Source organism: Tamandua tetradactyla, chromosome 3, assembly GCF_023851605.1.
Source record: "Tamandua tetradactyla isolate mTamTet1 chromosome 3, mTamTet1.pri, whole genome shotgun sequence".
Taxonomy (NCBI): domain Eukaryota; kingdom Metazoa; phylum Chordata; class Mammalia; order Pilosa; family Myrmecophagidae; genus Tamandua; species Tamandua tetradactyla.
The window spans coordinates 141,064,150-141,079,560 of NC_135329.1; the positions used below are offsets into that span (position 1 = coordinate 141,064,150).

Below are 15,411 nucleotides of genomic sequence, written 5' to 3' on the forward strand. Positions count from 1 at the left end.
ATCTGAATTCAAATTGTTTATCTATTTTATCCCATTCTCTTCGGAGAAGAATTTTATTTTATAAAATTCCACAATAATTCAGTTCTATAAAGCCAAAGTTAATAGTTCCTACTTTCACAACTGGCTATATAACAAATTTTAGAATTGTGATACTACTAATAGGTCTCTAAGAATAACTTCCAAACAACTTCAAAATATTAGATTGTCAGGAAAACTTTTATTAGAAAAACGTAACAAACACTTTCATTTTAAATAGATTTACACAAACTTAAACACAAAAAATAAACTATAATTATTTCCATAAAATCTAAAAGTAAATTACTTACTGATGTGTGATATACAACACATTCACCAGGGTATCATCATTCATTAATTCTACTTTATTTCTAGTTAAATTACAAAGACTAAGAAATTGGGGATGATCTCTGACATACTCAACATTTTTTATTGAGGTGGTCTACTGCTTCTGAAACTGCCAAAGTATATTAAATGCATATTCCCATTGTTTTTTCGAAAGTGTGGCTCTATTTCAATAAGATCAAATATTTGCTCTTCATCTGTACACTTATTCAGCTGGCTAATTAATGTTTCACAGTTTAAAGGTTGAAACTGAAATATTCTCCAGGAGGATGAAAAAAGAACTCTTAGATGAAGCATATTTGATGGGTCTAGACAAAAGTTCTCTTTTCATTTACATCACAAGTTTTCTTAGGTAAGAAAACCATTTGTAACTGGTAATAGTCAGGTGCAATATGTTGGTATGAAAATAACTCTCTCCTTCAAGTATTTTGCTTCCATTATGATAATTTCAAATCTCATTCCAAGATGCAGCTTCTGTAAAAAGGATAGTTTTAACATGGTCATGATTGTATCAATATTAAACTAATTTCTGAAATTCAAATTAAAGTACATTTTTTTCTGTACTGACTAGACTTTGTTCTTAATCTGAACTAGACAGTAGGACCTCATCCTAAATTAAATGCTCAGCAAAAGGGATTTCTTTCTGTACCCCATTTTTAAAATGTTTGCTGAATCTGACATTTACATGAAGTTTTCAAATTTGACCAAAAAAGCAGAAGGAAAAAATTCACGCTCAGAATTTTCTTTTTAAATAAAAGAGCAAGATTTTTAAAAATAAACATATTGCTTTTAAAATCTCTTATGAAGAGTAGCCACTAAGTTAGAGCCATAGTAGGAAAGATTTTATTTTCAGAAGGGTGGTCTCTGGTGTATTTGCTTCCATAATAACTTTTTGCTCCTTTCTTTTTGTACTTTAATAACGCAAACAATTTAAGCATTACTGTTCTTAAATGAGATGATTAAATCACCAATCAAGAAATACTAAGAAATGTAGTAATGTAGCAAGATATGGTGACACAATATAAGAGCCAAAGATAAATTATGAAGAAAAAGTTTTGTTTTAAAAGTTATACTATGAATACATATGGGAAATTGAAAAGCAATGGTTAGAAAAGCTGGAACTAAAATCATACTTAACACTTCTGCAACGTTATAATTTACAAAGTACTTTTTTAGTATTTTATTAAATTCTCTCAAATAACCTGCCTGGTAGATATTATGATTTTCATTTTACAGATATAGAAATTTAGGTTCAAAAAGGTTAAGAAACTACTAATGAAACTGGAACACAGTTCCTCCGACTTTTTCGACTTGAACAGCCTCATTCATTAACAAACCAACACTTGCTTAGTCTATCACTAAAAATATGCCGCAGGCCCATCTCTACCTCAATATCAATCTATCCGTTCACAAGAAGAAATGAGATAATATGGACTACGATACGGCAATCAGTAGAGCATCCTGACCCAAGCTGACCTGGGTCACGCACAAATACACACAAAAAGAACCGTACAAAAGCAAAGGTATGCTGAAGATTCTGTCCATCCCAAATCGACAGTTAGAATACAAAGGTGTGGAGTCCCCAGCTCTGCAGTGAGTGATCTTGAGGAAATCACTTAACCAAAGGAAGGGCCATAGGACTGTAACTGAGAACAGGTACGGTGAAAGGTAAACAGTGCCGCGCTTTCAAGCGACAGGCATCCTCTATGCCAAGCACTGAACGAATGAATAAATGAGGGTCTCCCCGAACCCCTCCCGGCGTGTGTGCAGCCTTGCTCCGGCGGCTGGTCTCCGCCGAGAACGCACCACCCGGAACGAGGCCTCCGTTTCTCAGCCAACCTCTGTGTCCCGGGCCCAGAAATGTGACGAGTGGGAAAAAGAAAAAGCACCGCCGCTTTCCGATCCTGACTTACCTGAAGTAAATTCCTCCCACAACGCCAGACAACTCTTCTGGAGGGTCCGGGAGAAGGTTGGTTACTATGGCTTGGAAGTCAGAGTTGCTCCCAGTCTCCAACAGGGCATGCGACAGGGTCAGTTGTCTTGCTTACCACTCAGCTCCCAGGATTTTTAGCCCTTCTCGAGAGACATTCCCTTTTTCTGATGGAGACTAACCCCAAACCAACAAAAAAAGCCGGGGAAGGGTAAACGTGCAAGGCAGAAGGCGCGCACTACACGTACCTGAGGGCATCGCGGCGAAGTTGGCGGAATCGACGTCGTTTACGCGGTAGGGGGAATTCTGGGAGTTGGAGCAGTTCTTAAACTGTAGAGCGTATAAATAAGTCCTTCTCAATTATTTGCGTTTTTCCTCCCCCCGCCCCGGGGTGTGTGTTATACGTTTATAATATACAATAAAATTAAGTATTTATAAAACTGGAATTAGATAATATAAACATGGGAAAGAGACATGCATTTTTTTTTTTACTATAGTCAACAGACATGCAATTATCCTGTGGCCACAAAAGTATCTGAACTCTTATTCTCAATTTCTGCACTTCTGTTGTGGGAAACGGGCGCCAGCCCACAGACTACAATTTCTTTATATTTAAACTTGATTGGGATGTAATTCATATACCGTACAATTCACCAATTTAAAGTGTATAGTTCACTTTTAGTTTGTTATGCAACCAGCAACACGATGTTAGAACATTTTCAGCACTCCAAAAAGAAACCCCTTACCCAACAGCCGTCACTACCCATTCTTCCCCCGCCCCCCAGCCCTAGGCAACTATTAATCATAGAGCATACTTGATAGCACTGGTTTACGTTATTTGGAACTAGGGCAATTGATAATAAATTTGAAGACGAAAATTACTTGGATGCACAGAAGGAATTTCAGAACAAATATGAGAAAAAGTATACTAATGAAATCTAGCATTACCTGTGGCAATGCTCTCCAGTCAAATACCATCAGGAACACACTTACAGTTAAACGAAATTAAGATTACTGACTGGTTGCAGTGAAGCAGAATGCACCACAGAGAATGCCCCAGAAGATGTTAGAAAGAACTTACTGTAGCATTTGGCCTTGTGTTAACTGATGTTGGGAAGGGTTTAAGGAAAAGGGACTTTGCTCTAGATTGGAAGCTGTGAGGAAGTGGAGGCATTTCTGTTATTGGGTATGTTAATTTTTTTTTTCTAGAAAGCAGGAGGAGTGAAGTAAAATTAAACCTGTAGTTGGTAAAGAAGCAGCAGTCACTCATATTAGCCAGAAGAGTAAGGTGTTTGGTCATTTTTGTGGTTTGGACAATGTTCTTGTTTTTGTGTGAGTTTAGACTAATTACTGAATGGTCTTTTTTTTTTTTTTTTTTTTGATCCATCACAGTCAGAGTGGTCTTGTCTAATGTAAGATGAATTTTTTTATGTACAATAAGAGATCACCATGGCCTACCTCTGAATGACAGGCCAGGTGCTAACTGATAGTGCCAGGCCAGTTTCTCCACTGGTGAGAACTGCTTTTCTCCTTTTCACCTTTTTGTAGAATTGTAAGGAGACTGGCCTAAGGAAAACGAGTTGCATTTAGCTGGGAGGGGTGGCAAGAAAGATTTGTTATCATCTGGCCCCTCTGTACTTTTACTGCCAGCTCACTACTCAGGGGAGAGAGTTTATTTTGTTATATTACTTTATAAATGCAGCATAATTTAAAAATTAAATCAAAGATCCATTGTTTGAAAATTTAGATGCATGTATGAATTAATTTAACAAGCATTTCCTGGAATACTTACTATATTCTAAGTACTCTTCTATGAATATGTTAAGGGAGTGAGAGTTCTGAAGAAAAATTGGGTTTACAAAATAAGTAGTCTACTAGTTTACCAACTATAATGATTTCATAAGGAGATGGAATAAATACATTAGTATTACATGAACATATACCAAATGGGGTGATAAAGTTTCTGGCAGACATTGTTCATTGCCTACCCATAGGCATAGTAAAGAGTGCAAATTGTCTTGGTTCAAACGTGACTTCATTTACTAGCTTTGTGACCTTTGCAAGTTACTTAATTTCTCTAGCCTCTGATTCCTTATATTAAAAACAGAGATCATACTGGTAATAGTATCTTATAAGGTCATGAGGATTAAAGAAAACAAGTGTAAGGCACTCAAGAAGTGTTAACTTAAAAAAAAAAAGAAGTGTTAGCTATTATTACTAGTGGGCATGTAATAGCAGTCAAAGTTCTGGCTAATGAGATGAAAAGGGACATCAAAGGGAGCAGGGATGGGGGAAGGAGCTCACTTCCTGAATGAGTTGAGTACCTTTTACCTTCTGCCATCTTCTTGCCTTGAAGTGGCATCTGGCAGCAAAGCAGCCACTATAAAATTCTGAGAGGATATGAATGAAGTCAAGTCCAAGATGAATTCAAGAACCCCAGCCCCGACATTATGGAGCCTTGGAAAAAATGCTGCTGGCTTCCCTTCCTCTGGAATTGTTTGCAATGGCAAAGGAAATTTTAGTCACTGTAGTGACTTTTTTCTTTACTTTCAGTCTTGGACATTCATAATTCATACATATTTATATACAAATAACACCTGAGAACAAAATTCAGGTCATTTAAAACTACAGCATAAAATTATGTTTTAGCTAATGATTTTAATCCTCTACACCATCAAGAAGCATCTTTTACAAGGGCTAGCAAATAAATCGTTAAGAAAGGGTAGCCATTAATTTTCCCTTAACAAATGTCAAGGCCCTTCAGCCAAAGATTACCAGGAACCTACAGTTGAATAGGATGGGTTTATTATTTGTAGTAGCTAGGGAGAATGCACACTATAAGGAACAAGGGTCGGTTCCAAAGTCAGTATTAGAAAGAACCTATTGTAGGAGTTGGACGATGGTTAGGTAATTTTGGGGAAGGTCTAGAGAAGCAGAGGCTTACTTAAGCTTAGATGTCAGAAAGCAGAGGCAAGTCTATGATTGGGCATCTTAACAAATAAATGTTATATATAGGGAGGACAGACTTAAGGCAATGATTCCTTCCTAATACCATGGCAAAGCGTCAATAAACGAAGTACTGCATTTCATGTACTATATGGTATTCTGACTGTAACAGGGCTCTCCACCAAATCACAAAATACTTTGAAATATCTATATGCTATGCATTTACCAGGACTCTACGGAAAGCCGTGGTGACGCAATTACGGAACGCCAGGAGGGGCCGACAACCAATCCGTGACGTATTTCCGGTGCGACGCTCTGCCTCCACGCCGGGATTGAGCTGTGGGGGAGGGAGGCGGTTAGTGGGCTTTAGCGCCTTTTCTGGCGGCGGTAGATTTGAAGCGCTTTAAAGGACTGGACCCCGTGAAGAAGAAACTACCGGTGCGGGTAAGTGGCCGAAACCTGTGTAATTTCGGTGGCGTCTTTGCAGCAGTCCCGGGTTACGATAGCGGGAAAGGCCGGAGGAGAGGGGCGGAGCCGACGAGATGGGCCTGACCAGGTCACCCGTCTTCCTATCGAGGTATTGGGGCTCCCTAGACCTTGAGGTGGTACCTGAGGTCTGCGGTGCTGGCCTGGCAGCTGTTGGAGCTGGAGAAGGCTTCCAGACGAACCTCCCGGGCCTAGGAAACGGCCCTCCCCCTGCCAGCCCCCGCCTTCCTCACTCCAGCGCACACCTCCCTTCCTGACGCATTTTGCCGCACAAGCTGTAATATGGCGGCAGCAACGGCGGCCTGAACCCTGGGAATTCGGGGTGATTCTTGGTGCTTCAGAATCGTAAGAGTGAGCATTATTACGGGATAGATGGGAGAGTTAGTGGGGAGAAGGAGATGCAGCCTGACGTCCTGTGAGGTTAGGGTTGGAGAGTGGCGAACAAGGAACCTTGATCACGGGTTAAGATTAGACTGAAGACTTTCCTTTTACTTCGACCTTTTCCTCTCTCCTAGGCTATCATGCATAGTTAAGTGACACAGGTCATTTAGTTAAGCATTCTTCTAAAAATGTGAAACGAGGTCTTACCTTCTCATTCCTGAGCTCTTGTGGAGTTCTCTCACGTTCCCAAAGGGGATCCGTGAGTGGCGCAGGCCTTTTAGGAGATTGGAATTACTTTTTGGGAGGAAAGTGGTGGCTTTGGAGCTCCTTGTGCCTTAAGGGAAGTGTGCAAATTTGGCCCACTTTTAGTCTTTTAAAAAGCTAAGTCATTTTGAAAATGTTATAAAAAAAGCACCATTTTGTTCATTGATTTTAATTTCTTCCCTGTACTGTTTTCGTTACGTGCATTAGCACGTTTTTGCGATAGTGATCACAGATACGTCCAACGAACAGTTAGATATTTAGGAAATTTGGGTGTTGATATTAACTTTCATAGCGAAAACCCTCCGAGGAGGTATGTATATGGCCAGTAATTACTATTTCGTAACAGTAATGATTTTTCTTTGACAATGAACACTTCTGACAGTGAACAGTTCTGAAATAGTGCTATAAAGTCCATAAAAGCCTCAGACAACTAGAATGGCTGCTTCTTACTCAAATTTTCTATATACCTTAAAACTTACCCGTTTTAACACCCGCCCACTTTAACCGTTTGTTATGGAATTATTTTTATGACAAATTGTATATATCTCTGTCTTAAACAGTATGTAAACATTGCTTAACATTTTCTTTGATTCAGTATTATTGCTGCCCTGAAATCCTAGTGGGTCTTGACTTGTAGGATTCTGTACTTTTGAATTATTGTATTTGCTTTTTTAAAGTTTGTAGTCTTCTCTGATGACATCTGTCAGGAATGACTTCCTCTGCTGAAAACTTGCTAGGTTAGAAGATTTGGATTGTTCTGGCTTAACTAACTTTCTGAGCCTCAGTTTCTTCATTTGTCAAATGTTATCTTGAAATAAATATCTAAATTTGTTAAAAACTATGTGTAAAATCAGCATTCAGTGAGAACTGCGAAGTTTTCCCAAGAGCTAAGTAAAGAGCAGTTAGCTTTTTTTGAAGGTTTTTGTTTTTTGGTGCTTGTTAGTGTGGTCTTGCAGTATCAGAGGCCCCTACTTGTGGTTTTTTTTTTAATATTTTAAGTTAGATTTTCTGTGAGACATCATCATTCATAAAAGATGGATGAATGAGTTTTTTGAGTTAACTGTGACAGTATCTGCAGTTATTTCTTTCAGTAGTTGCCCCTTTTAAGAAATGCGTATTGACTTTTCCCCCTTTTTTTACCAGTGAAATATTTCAGCAGGATTGTATGTTGTCTCTTTTGAGTATCACAGCATACTAATGTGTCTTAAATTGTCATATGTACTCAATTAATATGAAGAGTTTATTGCAAATCTTTCTTACTACATTGTGGTATTGCACCTTTATTTTCATTTTTTCAGTATTTGTGCTAAATTTTAGTTTTCATTTACTTTAAGTGTTTTGCCCTGATCTCCGAGTTAGTATGCTTTTATTTTTGTAGGGGAAAACTTACATCTTGGAACTGACTACAGGCAATAATATAAATATTCAGGGAAAACTGCCGTAAGTGGGATTTTGCCACTACTTCTGACACTAGATAGGAAACTTTTGTATTTATTTTAGTTTCAGTAGTGGACTAAGATGATCTTCAACCTCTTCTTGAAACTAAACTATATTGTATTTATAGAAGTAAACTTCAGTATTAAAACATTGATTTTTAAAAGCATGATTCCTTATCTTATTATTATTATTATTTTTGTATGGGCAGGCACTGGGAATCAAACCTGGGTCTCTGGCATGGCAGGCAAGAACTCTGTCTGCTGAGCCACCGCAACCCACCTATTATCTTACTAATTTTTAAAATGAATGAAACTTTTTTTATAGTAAGATACTGTTAATTATGTGTGAACTTTGGCTTAAGGTTTATTCATAATTAAACCATTGCATAGTAATCATATGGTAGAAAGTAAAATAACTTATCTGAAATATCTAAATAAGCTAGTTTCTACAGTGAAGTTTTACAGTGTAAATCAGAAAACTCATTTTCACTGTGACCTTGACCTTGAGCCACTTCAGCTCTTCTCTTGTTCTTAATGTGTAAAATGAAAAGATTGAGCCAGATGGTCTCTAAGTTTCCTTCATACTCAAAAAGTCTATAATTCTTTATGTAGAAATTACTAGATTAATAACAAGGGGCTTGAATGGTGTAACTATATATCTTTCTACATTTATCATTATGCAAACAAAAGTAATTTGCAAAGATAACAGTATTTAGAGTATTGGCATAGATTTCCCAATTAGTGTTTGCTTTTTGGGTTCAGTACTAATATAGTTGTACTATATATTTATGCTCTCAGGTTATATGTGTAAGCACTGTATTATATCCATATTTAAACCAAACTTGGCAACATTTGTGACTTTTCTCTTTTTAAGTCTTTTGAAGGTTTTAATTTAAGAATTCTTAATTATGTTCGTACCAGTCTAGTGGTTTGTAACTGCCTGTCAGACACAATTAAGGGAAGGTCATCATATGAATATCATAATTGTCTTTCCTGGACACGCACTTCAAAATGTTAGCTTGCTTTTACTTAATTCATTAGCAATCTGGCATTCATAAATGTGTTTAAATACTTTATTGAAGTAATCCTTTTTCATTTTTGATTTGATCTCTGTGAATTGTATTAGGGGTTAGGTAGAGCAGTTGCTATGATTGTTAGATTCCCTTCCTTGAAAGTAATCTTCAATATCTCCCATATTTTAGCTTATTTATCTGATTGCATTCAGAGGCGGACATCTTGTATAAAAAATGTCACCTGTATTATTAAACTGCAGCAGATGAAAACTTCCCATCTTTGTTTCTTGGTCTTGAACTGAAGGTGTTCACTCTTATAGTAGATTTTTTTTTGTTTTTTTAATGTTTTTATTGACAAATCTTCACACACATACAGTCCATACATGGTGTAAAATCAGTGATTCACAATATCATCACATAGTTGTGTTTTCATCGCCATTATCATTTTAAGAACATTTGCATCTTTCCAGAAAAGGAATTAAAAAGGAAAAATACCATGCTCCCCATATCCCTTTTATTATTTATTTATTTTATTATCTCTATATTTTTTTACTCGTCTGGCCATACCCTGGATAAAAAGACCATAATACACAAGATTTTCACAGTCACGAAACAGTCACATTGTGAAAGCTGTATCGTTATACAGTTGTCTTTAAGACTCAAGGCTGTTGGAACACAGTTCTGTGTACAGAATACAGGGTAGAGAATTGTTCTAGTTTGCTAGCTGCCAGAAAGCAATATGCCAAAAATGGAACGGCTTTTAAAAGGGGGAATTTAATGAGTTGCTAGTTTACAGTTCTAAGGCCGAGAAAATGTCCCAATTAAAACAAGTCTATAGAAATGTCCAATCAAAAGCACCCAGGGAAAGATACCTTGGTTCAAGAAGGCTGATGAAGTTCAGGGTTTTTCCCTCAAGTGAGAAGGCACATGGCAAACACAGTCAGGGCTTCTCTCTAGGCTGGAAGGGCACATGGCAAATATGGCATCATCTGTAGCTTCCTCTCCTGGCTTCCAGTTTCATGAAGCTCCCCGGGAGGTATTTTCCTTCTTCATCTCCAAGGGTTGCTGGCTCATTGATTCTCTGCATCTCGTGGCTACATCATTCTGCTCTTTCTGAATCTCCCTCTCCAAAATGTTTCCTCTTTTATAGAACTTCAGAAACTAATCAAGACCCACCCAAATGGGTGGGAGACATGTCATCCCCGAATCCAGTTTAACAACCATTCTTGACTAAATCACTTCAACCAGGGAGATGATCTCATTACAGTTTCAAATATTCAGTATTGAGTAGGGATTATTCTACCTTTATGAAATGCGATTTATATTAAAACATGGCTTTTCTTAGGGGGCATACTTCCTTTCAAACCAGCACAAGAATACATCCTTTACCCTGTATTCTGGTCTGCCCCATTCTTATCCATATCAGCTTCCTTCATTTCTGTAGTCCAAGTATGATCCCCTTTCGACTTTTTAAACAGTTCCTGTATACGATGTTGCTGACTTTCATAACTTCAGAACTCTAACTCTGAGTCTCACGTGTCACATAAATACCTGAAATTTCTGGAAACAACCAGGTTATATACAAACAGCTCAGTATCTCAGAATTTAGAAATAACAGTTAAAACTCCTGAATATATGTGACCGCTGTAAGAGCTATGTAAAAGTCTATGACCCTTTACAAATAGGCCCCACCCAACCTGATAACCCATGCTCTCAAATTCAGTTCACTGAACTATTATATTACAGTTAGTCTATATGAGTGAGGCATGATAATATTTGTCTTTTTGTTTCTGACATTTCACTCAACATACAGTCCTTAAGGTTCAGTCACCTAGTTGCATGCCTTACAGCTTCATGCTCAGAAGTCTGTTGTATATATAGGCCCACTGTTCCCCCCTTCCATTCCTCATTTGTTGTACCCTTAGGCCACCTTCATCCATTGTGAATCATGAACACTGCCACCATAAACATCAGTGTGCAAATGTCCATTCATGTTCCCACACTGAGTTCCTTCAGATATATATTGAGCATTGGGGTTTCAGGATCATATGGCTACGCCACCCCTAGCCTCCTTTGAAACCACCACACTGCCCTCTCAGGAACAGCACGTACCAACACTGAATAGGTGCATCTCTTTCCCCACATTTTCTCTAGCACTTGTTTCTCTCTGGTTTTTTCTTTTTCTGGCATGGGCAGGCGCTGGGAATTCTGTTCATTTTTTAACAGTTTTATTCGTACATCATACAATCAAACCTAAGTAAATAGCCATGCCTTTGGCACCATAATCTGTATGAAGACATTTCCTTTTCTTCTGCAAAGAATCCGTAACCGTCCACACCCCACCACCACCATTAATTTTGGCATAATGCCTCTGTTAAATTCAATGGAAGCATATCACAATCTTACTGTTGACTGTAGACCCTAGCTTGCATTGATTGTACTTTTTCCTGTATACCATTCATTTTCCACACCTTGCAGTGTTGCCATTCATTTGTTCTCCCTCATGCAGAAACGTTTTTTTCTTTCTACATTTAATCACCATCATGTAGATTGTTGTTGCTGGTTTGTTTTTTTTTTTTTACATGGGCAGGCATCCAGAATCAAACCCTGGTCTCTGGGATGGCAGGCAAGAATTCTGCCACTGAGCCATCGTTGCCCACCCCCAAGATTGTTTTTTTAAACCAGAAAAACAATGAAATGAAAAACACTTTTTTAAATAGAAATTCTGCAGACTCAGAAGGCAGAACTAGAGAATTGGCTGTGTTTCAGTTGTGGAGTAGAACAAGGGTATGGTTAGTGGTAGACTGGAGAATTTACTTACAAGAGATAATATTAGCAATCTCCTATGTAAGAAGCTGTATTATATGAGGAGAAAACCACTGAATTAATAGAAAAGTCTGTTTTTGCTCACATTTGGATAAGCTAGCATTCTTTCTATTTGATAAAAGGATCCTGGGCCAGGCAGGGTTGATTTTGTTTAGGATAAAAGGTTCTAAGTTCAAGGAGATTGCAGACAAGTTTATAATGATAAAAACAGTATTCAACATGGGAAGTTCATTTGATTCTTAGAGAGTCAGATTGAAGTTCCCGAAGGATGTACTCTTCAGTCAGGATGGCTAATTGAATCTTTAAGGACACATAGGAAATAACCAGGGAAATGGGAAGGGCAGAGGCTTGCTCAGCATATTATATATGAAGAATTTTCGAAGAATTTCTACTTTGCAAAACACAAGCCTCAAGACTAAACTGACTATTTCCTACTGTGTGAAACTTCCAGTAACTTTTTGAATGTATTAAAGTAAATGCATTACTTTTTTTTCAGTTTATTTTAACATTTGTTCCCCCTATTATTTATTTAATTTTTAATCCATATTTTTTACTCATCTGATACTATAGATAAAAGGAGCACAGACGTAAGGTTTTCACAATCACTCAGTCACATTACGAAAGCTATATCATTATACAATCATCTTCAAGAAACATGGCTGCTGGAACACAGCTCTACAGTTTCAGGCACTTCCCTCTAGCCTCTCCAATACACCTTAGACTAAAAAGAGGAAATCTATATAATGTGTAAGAATAACCTGCAAGGAGAACCTCTCAATTCTATTTGAAATCTCTCAGCCGTTGACACTTTATTTTTTCTCATTTCTCTCTTGCCCCTTTCAGTTGAGAAGACTTTCTCAGTCCCTTGATACTGAGTCCCAGCTCATTCCAGAATTTCTCTCCCGTGTTGCCAGGGAGGTTTACACCATGGAAAGTCATGTCCCACATAGAGAGGGGGAGGGCAGTGAGTTTGCTTTGCGTATTGATTGAGAGATAGGCCACATCTGAACAACAATAGAGGTTCTCTGGGGGAATACTTTACTTTTTGCTGAATATAAATACCATGTCCTTTATTATGTATTTAATACTTAATTCCCTTTTATCTTGTCTTCCTTTTTCCTATCATCCTTCAATCAGGTTATTTTAGACTGAATATGAAAATTATTTAATGTATGAAGCTTTAAGATTTAACAATTTTTACATTTGGATTTGCCACCATTTTTTTTAGGAAGGTTTCCTTTTAATTTTTTTTATTTTAATAATTTTTATTGTAAAAACTTAACATGCAAACATAAAGTCTTGACATGAAAACAGTCCATACATGGTGTACAATCAGTGGCTCACAATATCATCACATGGTTGTATGTTCATCACCATGATCATTTTTTGAACATTTATGTAACTCCAGCAAAAGAAATAGAAAGAAAAAACTCATACATACATACCCCTCACCCCTCCCTTCATTGACCACCAGTGTTTCCATCTACCTAATTATTTTACCCTTTGTCCCCCCTATTATTTATTTATTTGTATCCATAGTTTTTACTCATCTGTTCATACCCTGGATGCAAGGTTCTTAACAATCACACAGTCATATTGTAAACGATATATCTTTATACATGTCTTCAAGAATCTAGGCTAGTGGAACACAGCTAGCTCAACAGTTTCTGGTACTTCCCTCCAGCCACTCCAATACACCATAAACTAAAAATGGATATCTATATAGTGCATAAGAATAACCTCCAGGATAACCTCTGGACTCTTTTTGAAATCTCTCAGCCACTGAAACTTTGTCTCATTTCTCTCTTCCCCCTTTTGGTCAAGAAGGTTTTCTGGATCTCTTGATGCCAGATCCTGGCTTATCCCAGGCTTTCTGTCCCACGATGCCAGGGAGATTTACACCCTTTGGAATCATGTCCCACATGGGGTGGGGGGGGAGGCAATAAATTCATATCCTGAGTTGCCACTATTTTTAATGAAATATATTTGTAATAGAAGCTTATATAAGTTCTAGCACTTTTAATGGAAAGTATTTGTTATAAAAGTTTATGTAAGTTCTTGCATATTTCATAGTAGTTTCAAAATGTATTACATTATATGTTGACATACAAAGGTGTCTGATATTTTTTATTAAGAGGCAGATTAGAACATCATAATCTAGCAGCATAGAAAAAAGACTGCATTAAAATGTAAGTGATGAGATTATGGTTATTTACATTTTATTTTCATATGCTCTAATTTTTTTTTCTGTGAGTTTATTAACTATATTGCTTACCTTGAAACATTTTCACTGCAAAGAAAGTAAATTAAATTTGGCATCACATACTCAAATTTCTGAAGGGATCACGTAGGTGAAGTTTAGTACATAAGGTCAGGTAAATAATAAATGGTAAAAGCTTATAGGCAGTAGTGGTAACTTAATCAAACTGGAACATGTGTACCTCTTTTGAGCATTGTTTTCTTTTTAACAAATATGATATTTCATTGAAGCAAATCATAATTTAACCATTTTTTTGTAATATTGAATAGGCTCCTTCTGACTATAATTTTCTAAAAAGAACACTAAGTTGGTCAACTTTGTATATGAAGTTGTTCTAAATTTAGAGTAGTTTCTTAGGAGAGATTCCAAGCAGTTGGATTTTGCTGCTTTTTAATCTAAACACTTAGGAATTTCACATATTAAGTTTCTAAAGGAGTTGAAAACTGTCATTATTAATATTTATAGATTCTCATTTCTGTTAATTTATGCATATATTGTTAATTATCATTTTAAAAGATCTTTGCTATTTTGATCTGCAAAGATTGCCTTGTTTTATTAGTGCTTCTTTTACAATATTTTTCCTGATTATGATTTTTTTCTGTTGAAAAAATGGCCCAAATCTGGTCATTGTAAACATTTGTTATAAAACTTAACTTTTTTTTCTCTGTGCATACTGGTATGGAAAATTAAGATTTTATAGACAATACTGTTTCCTTTTTTCATGTAATATATCATGAATGTTCTTTCATATTTATGAATAGTCTTTGATAATTTTTCAGTTTTATAAGAGTTCAGGTGGTCTAACATGTTATGTGGTATAAAATTGAAAAGGCATACAAAATTATGCAGTAAAAAAATCTTCCTGATACTCCTCATCCCCAGTTATCCTTTCACTGTCCCACCAGATGCCTCGATATTATACAGAATATGTATGATTTGTTTTTTAGGTTTTGGTGGAATTTTTTCCTTTTTAAGCATTCTGTTAAGTAACCTAAACTTATGGACCAGAAACTTTGAATATATTCACATTTATGCTACTCTTTAACACTTCAGTAATCTCTGTAAATGTATACCATCCACACTTCTGTACCATGCCTTTTTTTTTTTAACTTCGCAAGTCTTAAAGATAGCAAATAAACAACCTCATTCTTTTTTTATAGCTGCATACATTGTACCTGAGTACTATGATTTATGTAACCAGTTCTTTGTGGACTTTTAAGTTGATGGCATTTTATTACTAAAAACAGTGGTACATTGAATAACCTTGCACATACCTCATTTTGCAAAGGTGTAAGTATTTACATGAATTCCTGAAAGTAAAATTATTGTTCAAAGAATTTTTTTATATGCTTGTAATACTGATATATGTTATCATATTGTCAAAAGCTTATATCAGTTTGAGGCTTTATCAGCACATCAGAGTATCAGAAGGTCAGTATGTTTTATTTTGCCTATCTGATGGGTAAAAAATGTTATTACTGGGTAATTTTAATGTACCAACTAGATGAT

The 15,411-nt window shown here is 36.5% G+C and overlaps 2 protein-coding genes across 4 annotated transcripts in view; one reads left to right on the plus strand and one right to left on the minus strand.

Moving 5' to 3' along the window:
• The window catches only part of FASTKD1 (FAST kinase domains 1), a 54,913-nt gene extending 48,876 nt beyond the window's left edge, over positions 1–6,037 (minus strand). The window contains 5 exon segments of the mRNA XM_077151779.1: positions 326–531; positions 534–834; positions 2,274–2,620; positions 5,463–5,573; positions 5,846–6,037. Coding sequence (XP_077007894.1) covers positions 326–531; positions 534–657 — 330 coding nt within the window. The 5' untranslated portion in view covers positions 658–834; positions 2,274–2,620; positions 5,463–5,573; positions 5,846–6,037.
• Positions 5,521–15,411, plus strand: part of PPIG (peptidylprolyl isomerase G) — a 47,346-nt gene continuing 37,455 nt past the window's right edge. The window contains exon 1 of one of the 3 annotated variants that reach the window (XM_077154080.1): positions 5,521–5,680. The gene's annotated coding sequence lies outside the window, so the exon portion shown is untranslated. Of the gene's footprint in view, positions 5,681–5,762; positions 6,074–15,411 lie in introns of those variants that run through there. The other 2 variants (XM_077154082.1, XM_077154081.1) reach the window with 2 other exon arrangements.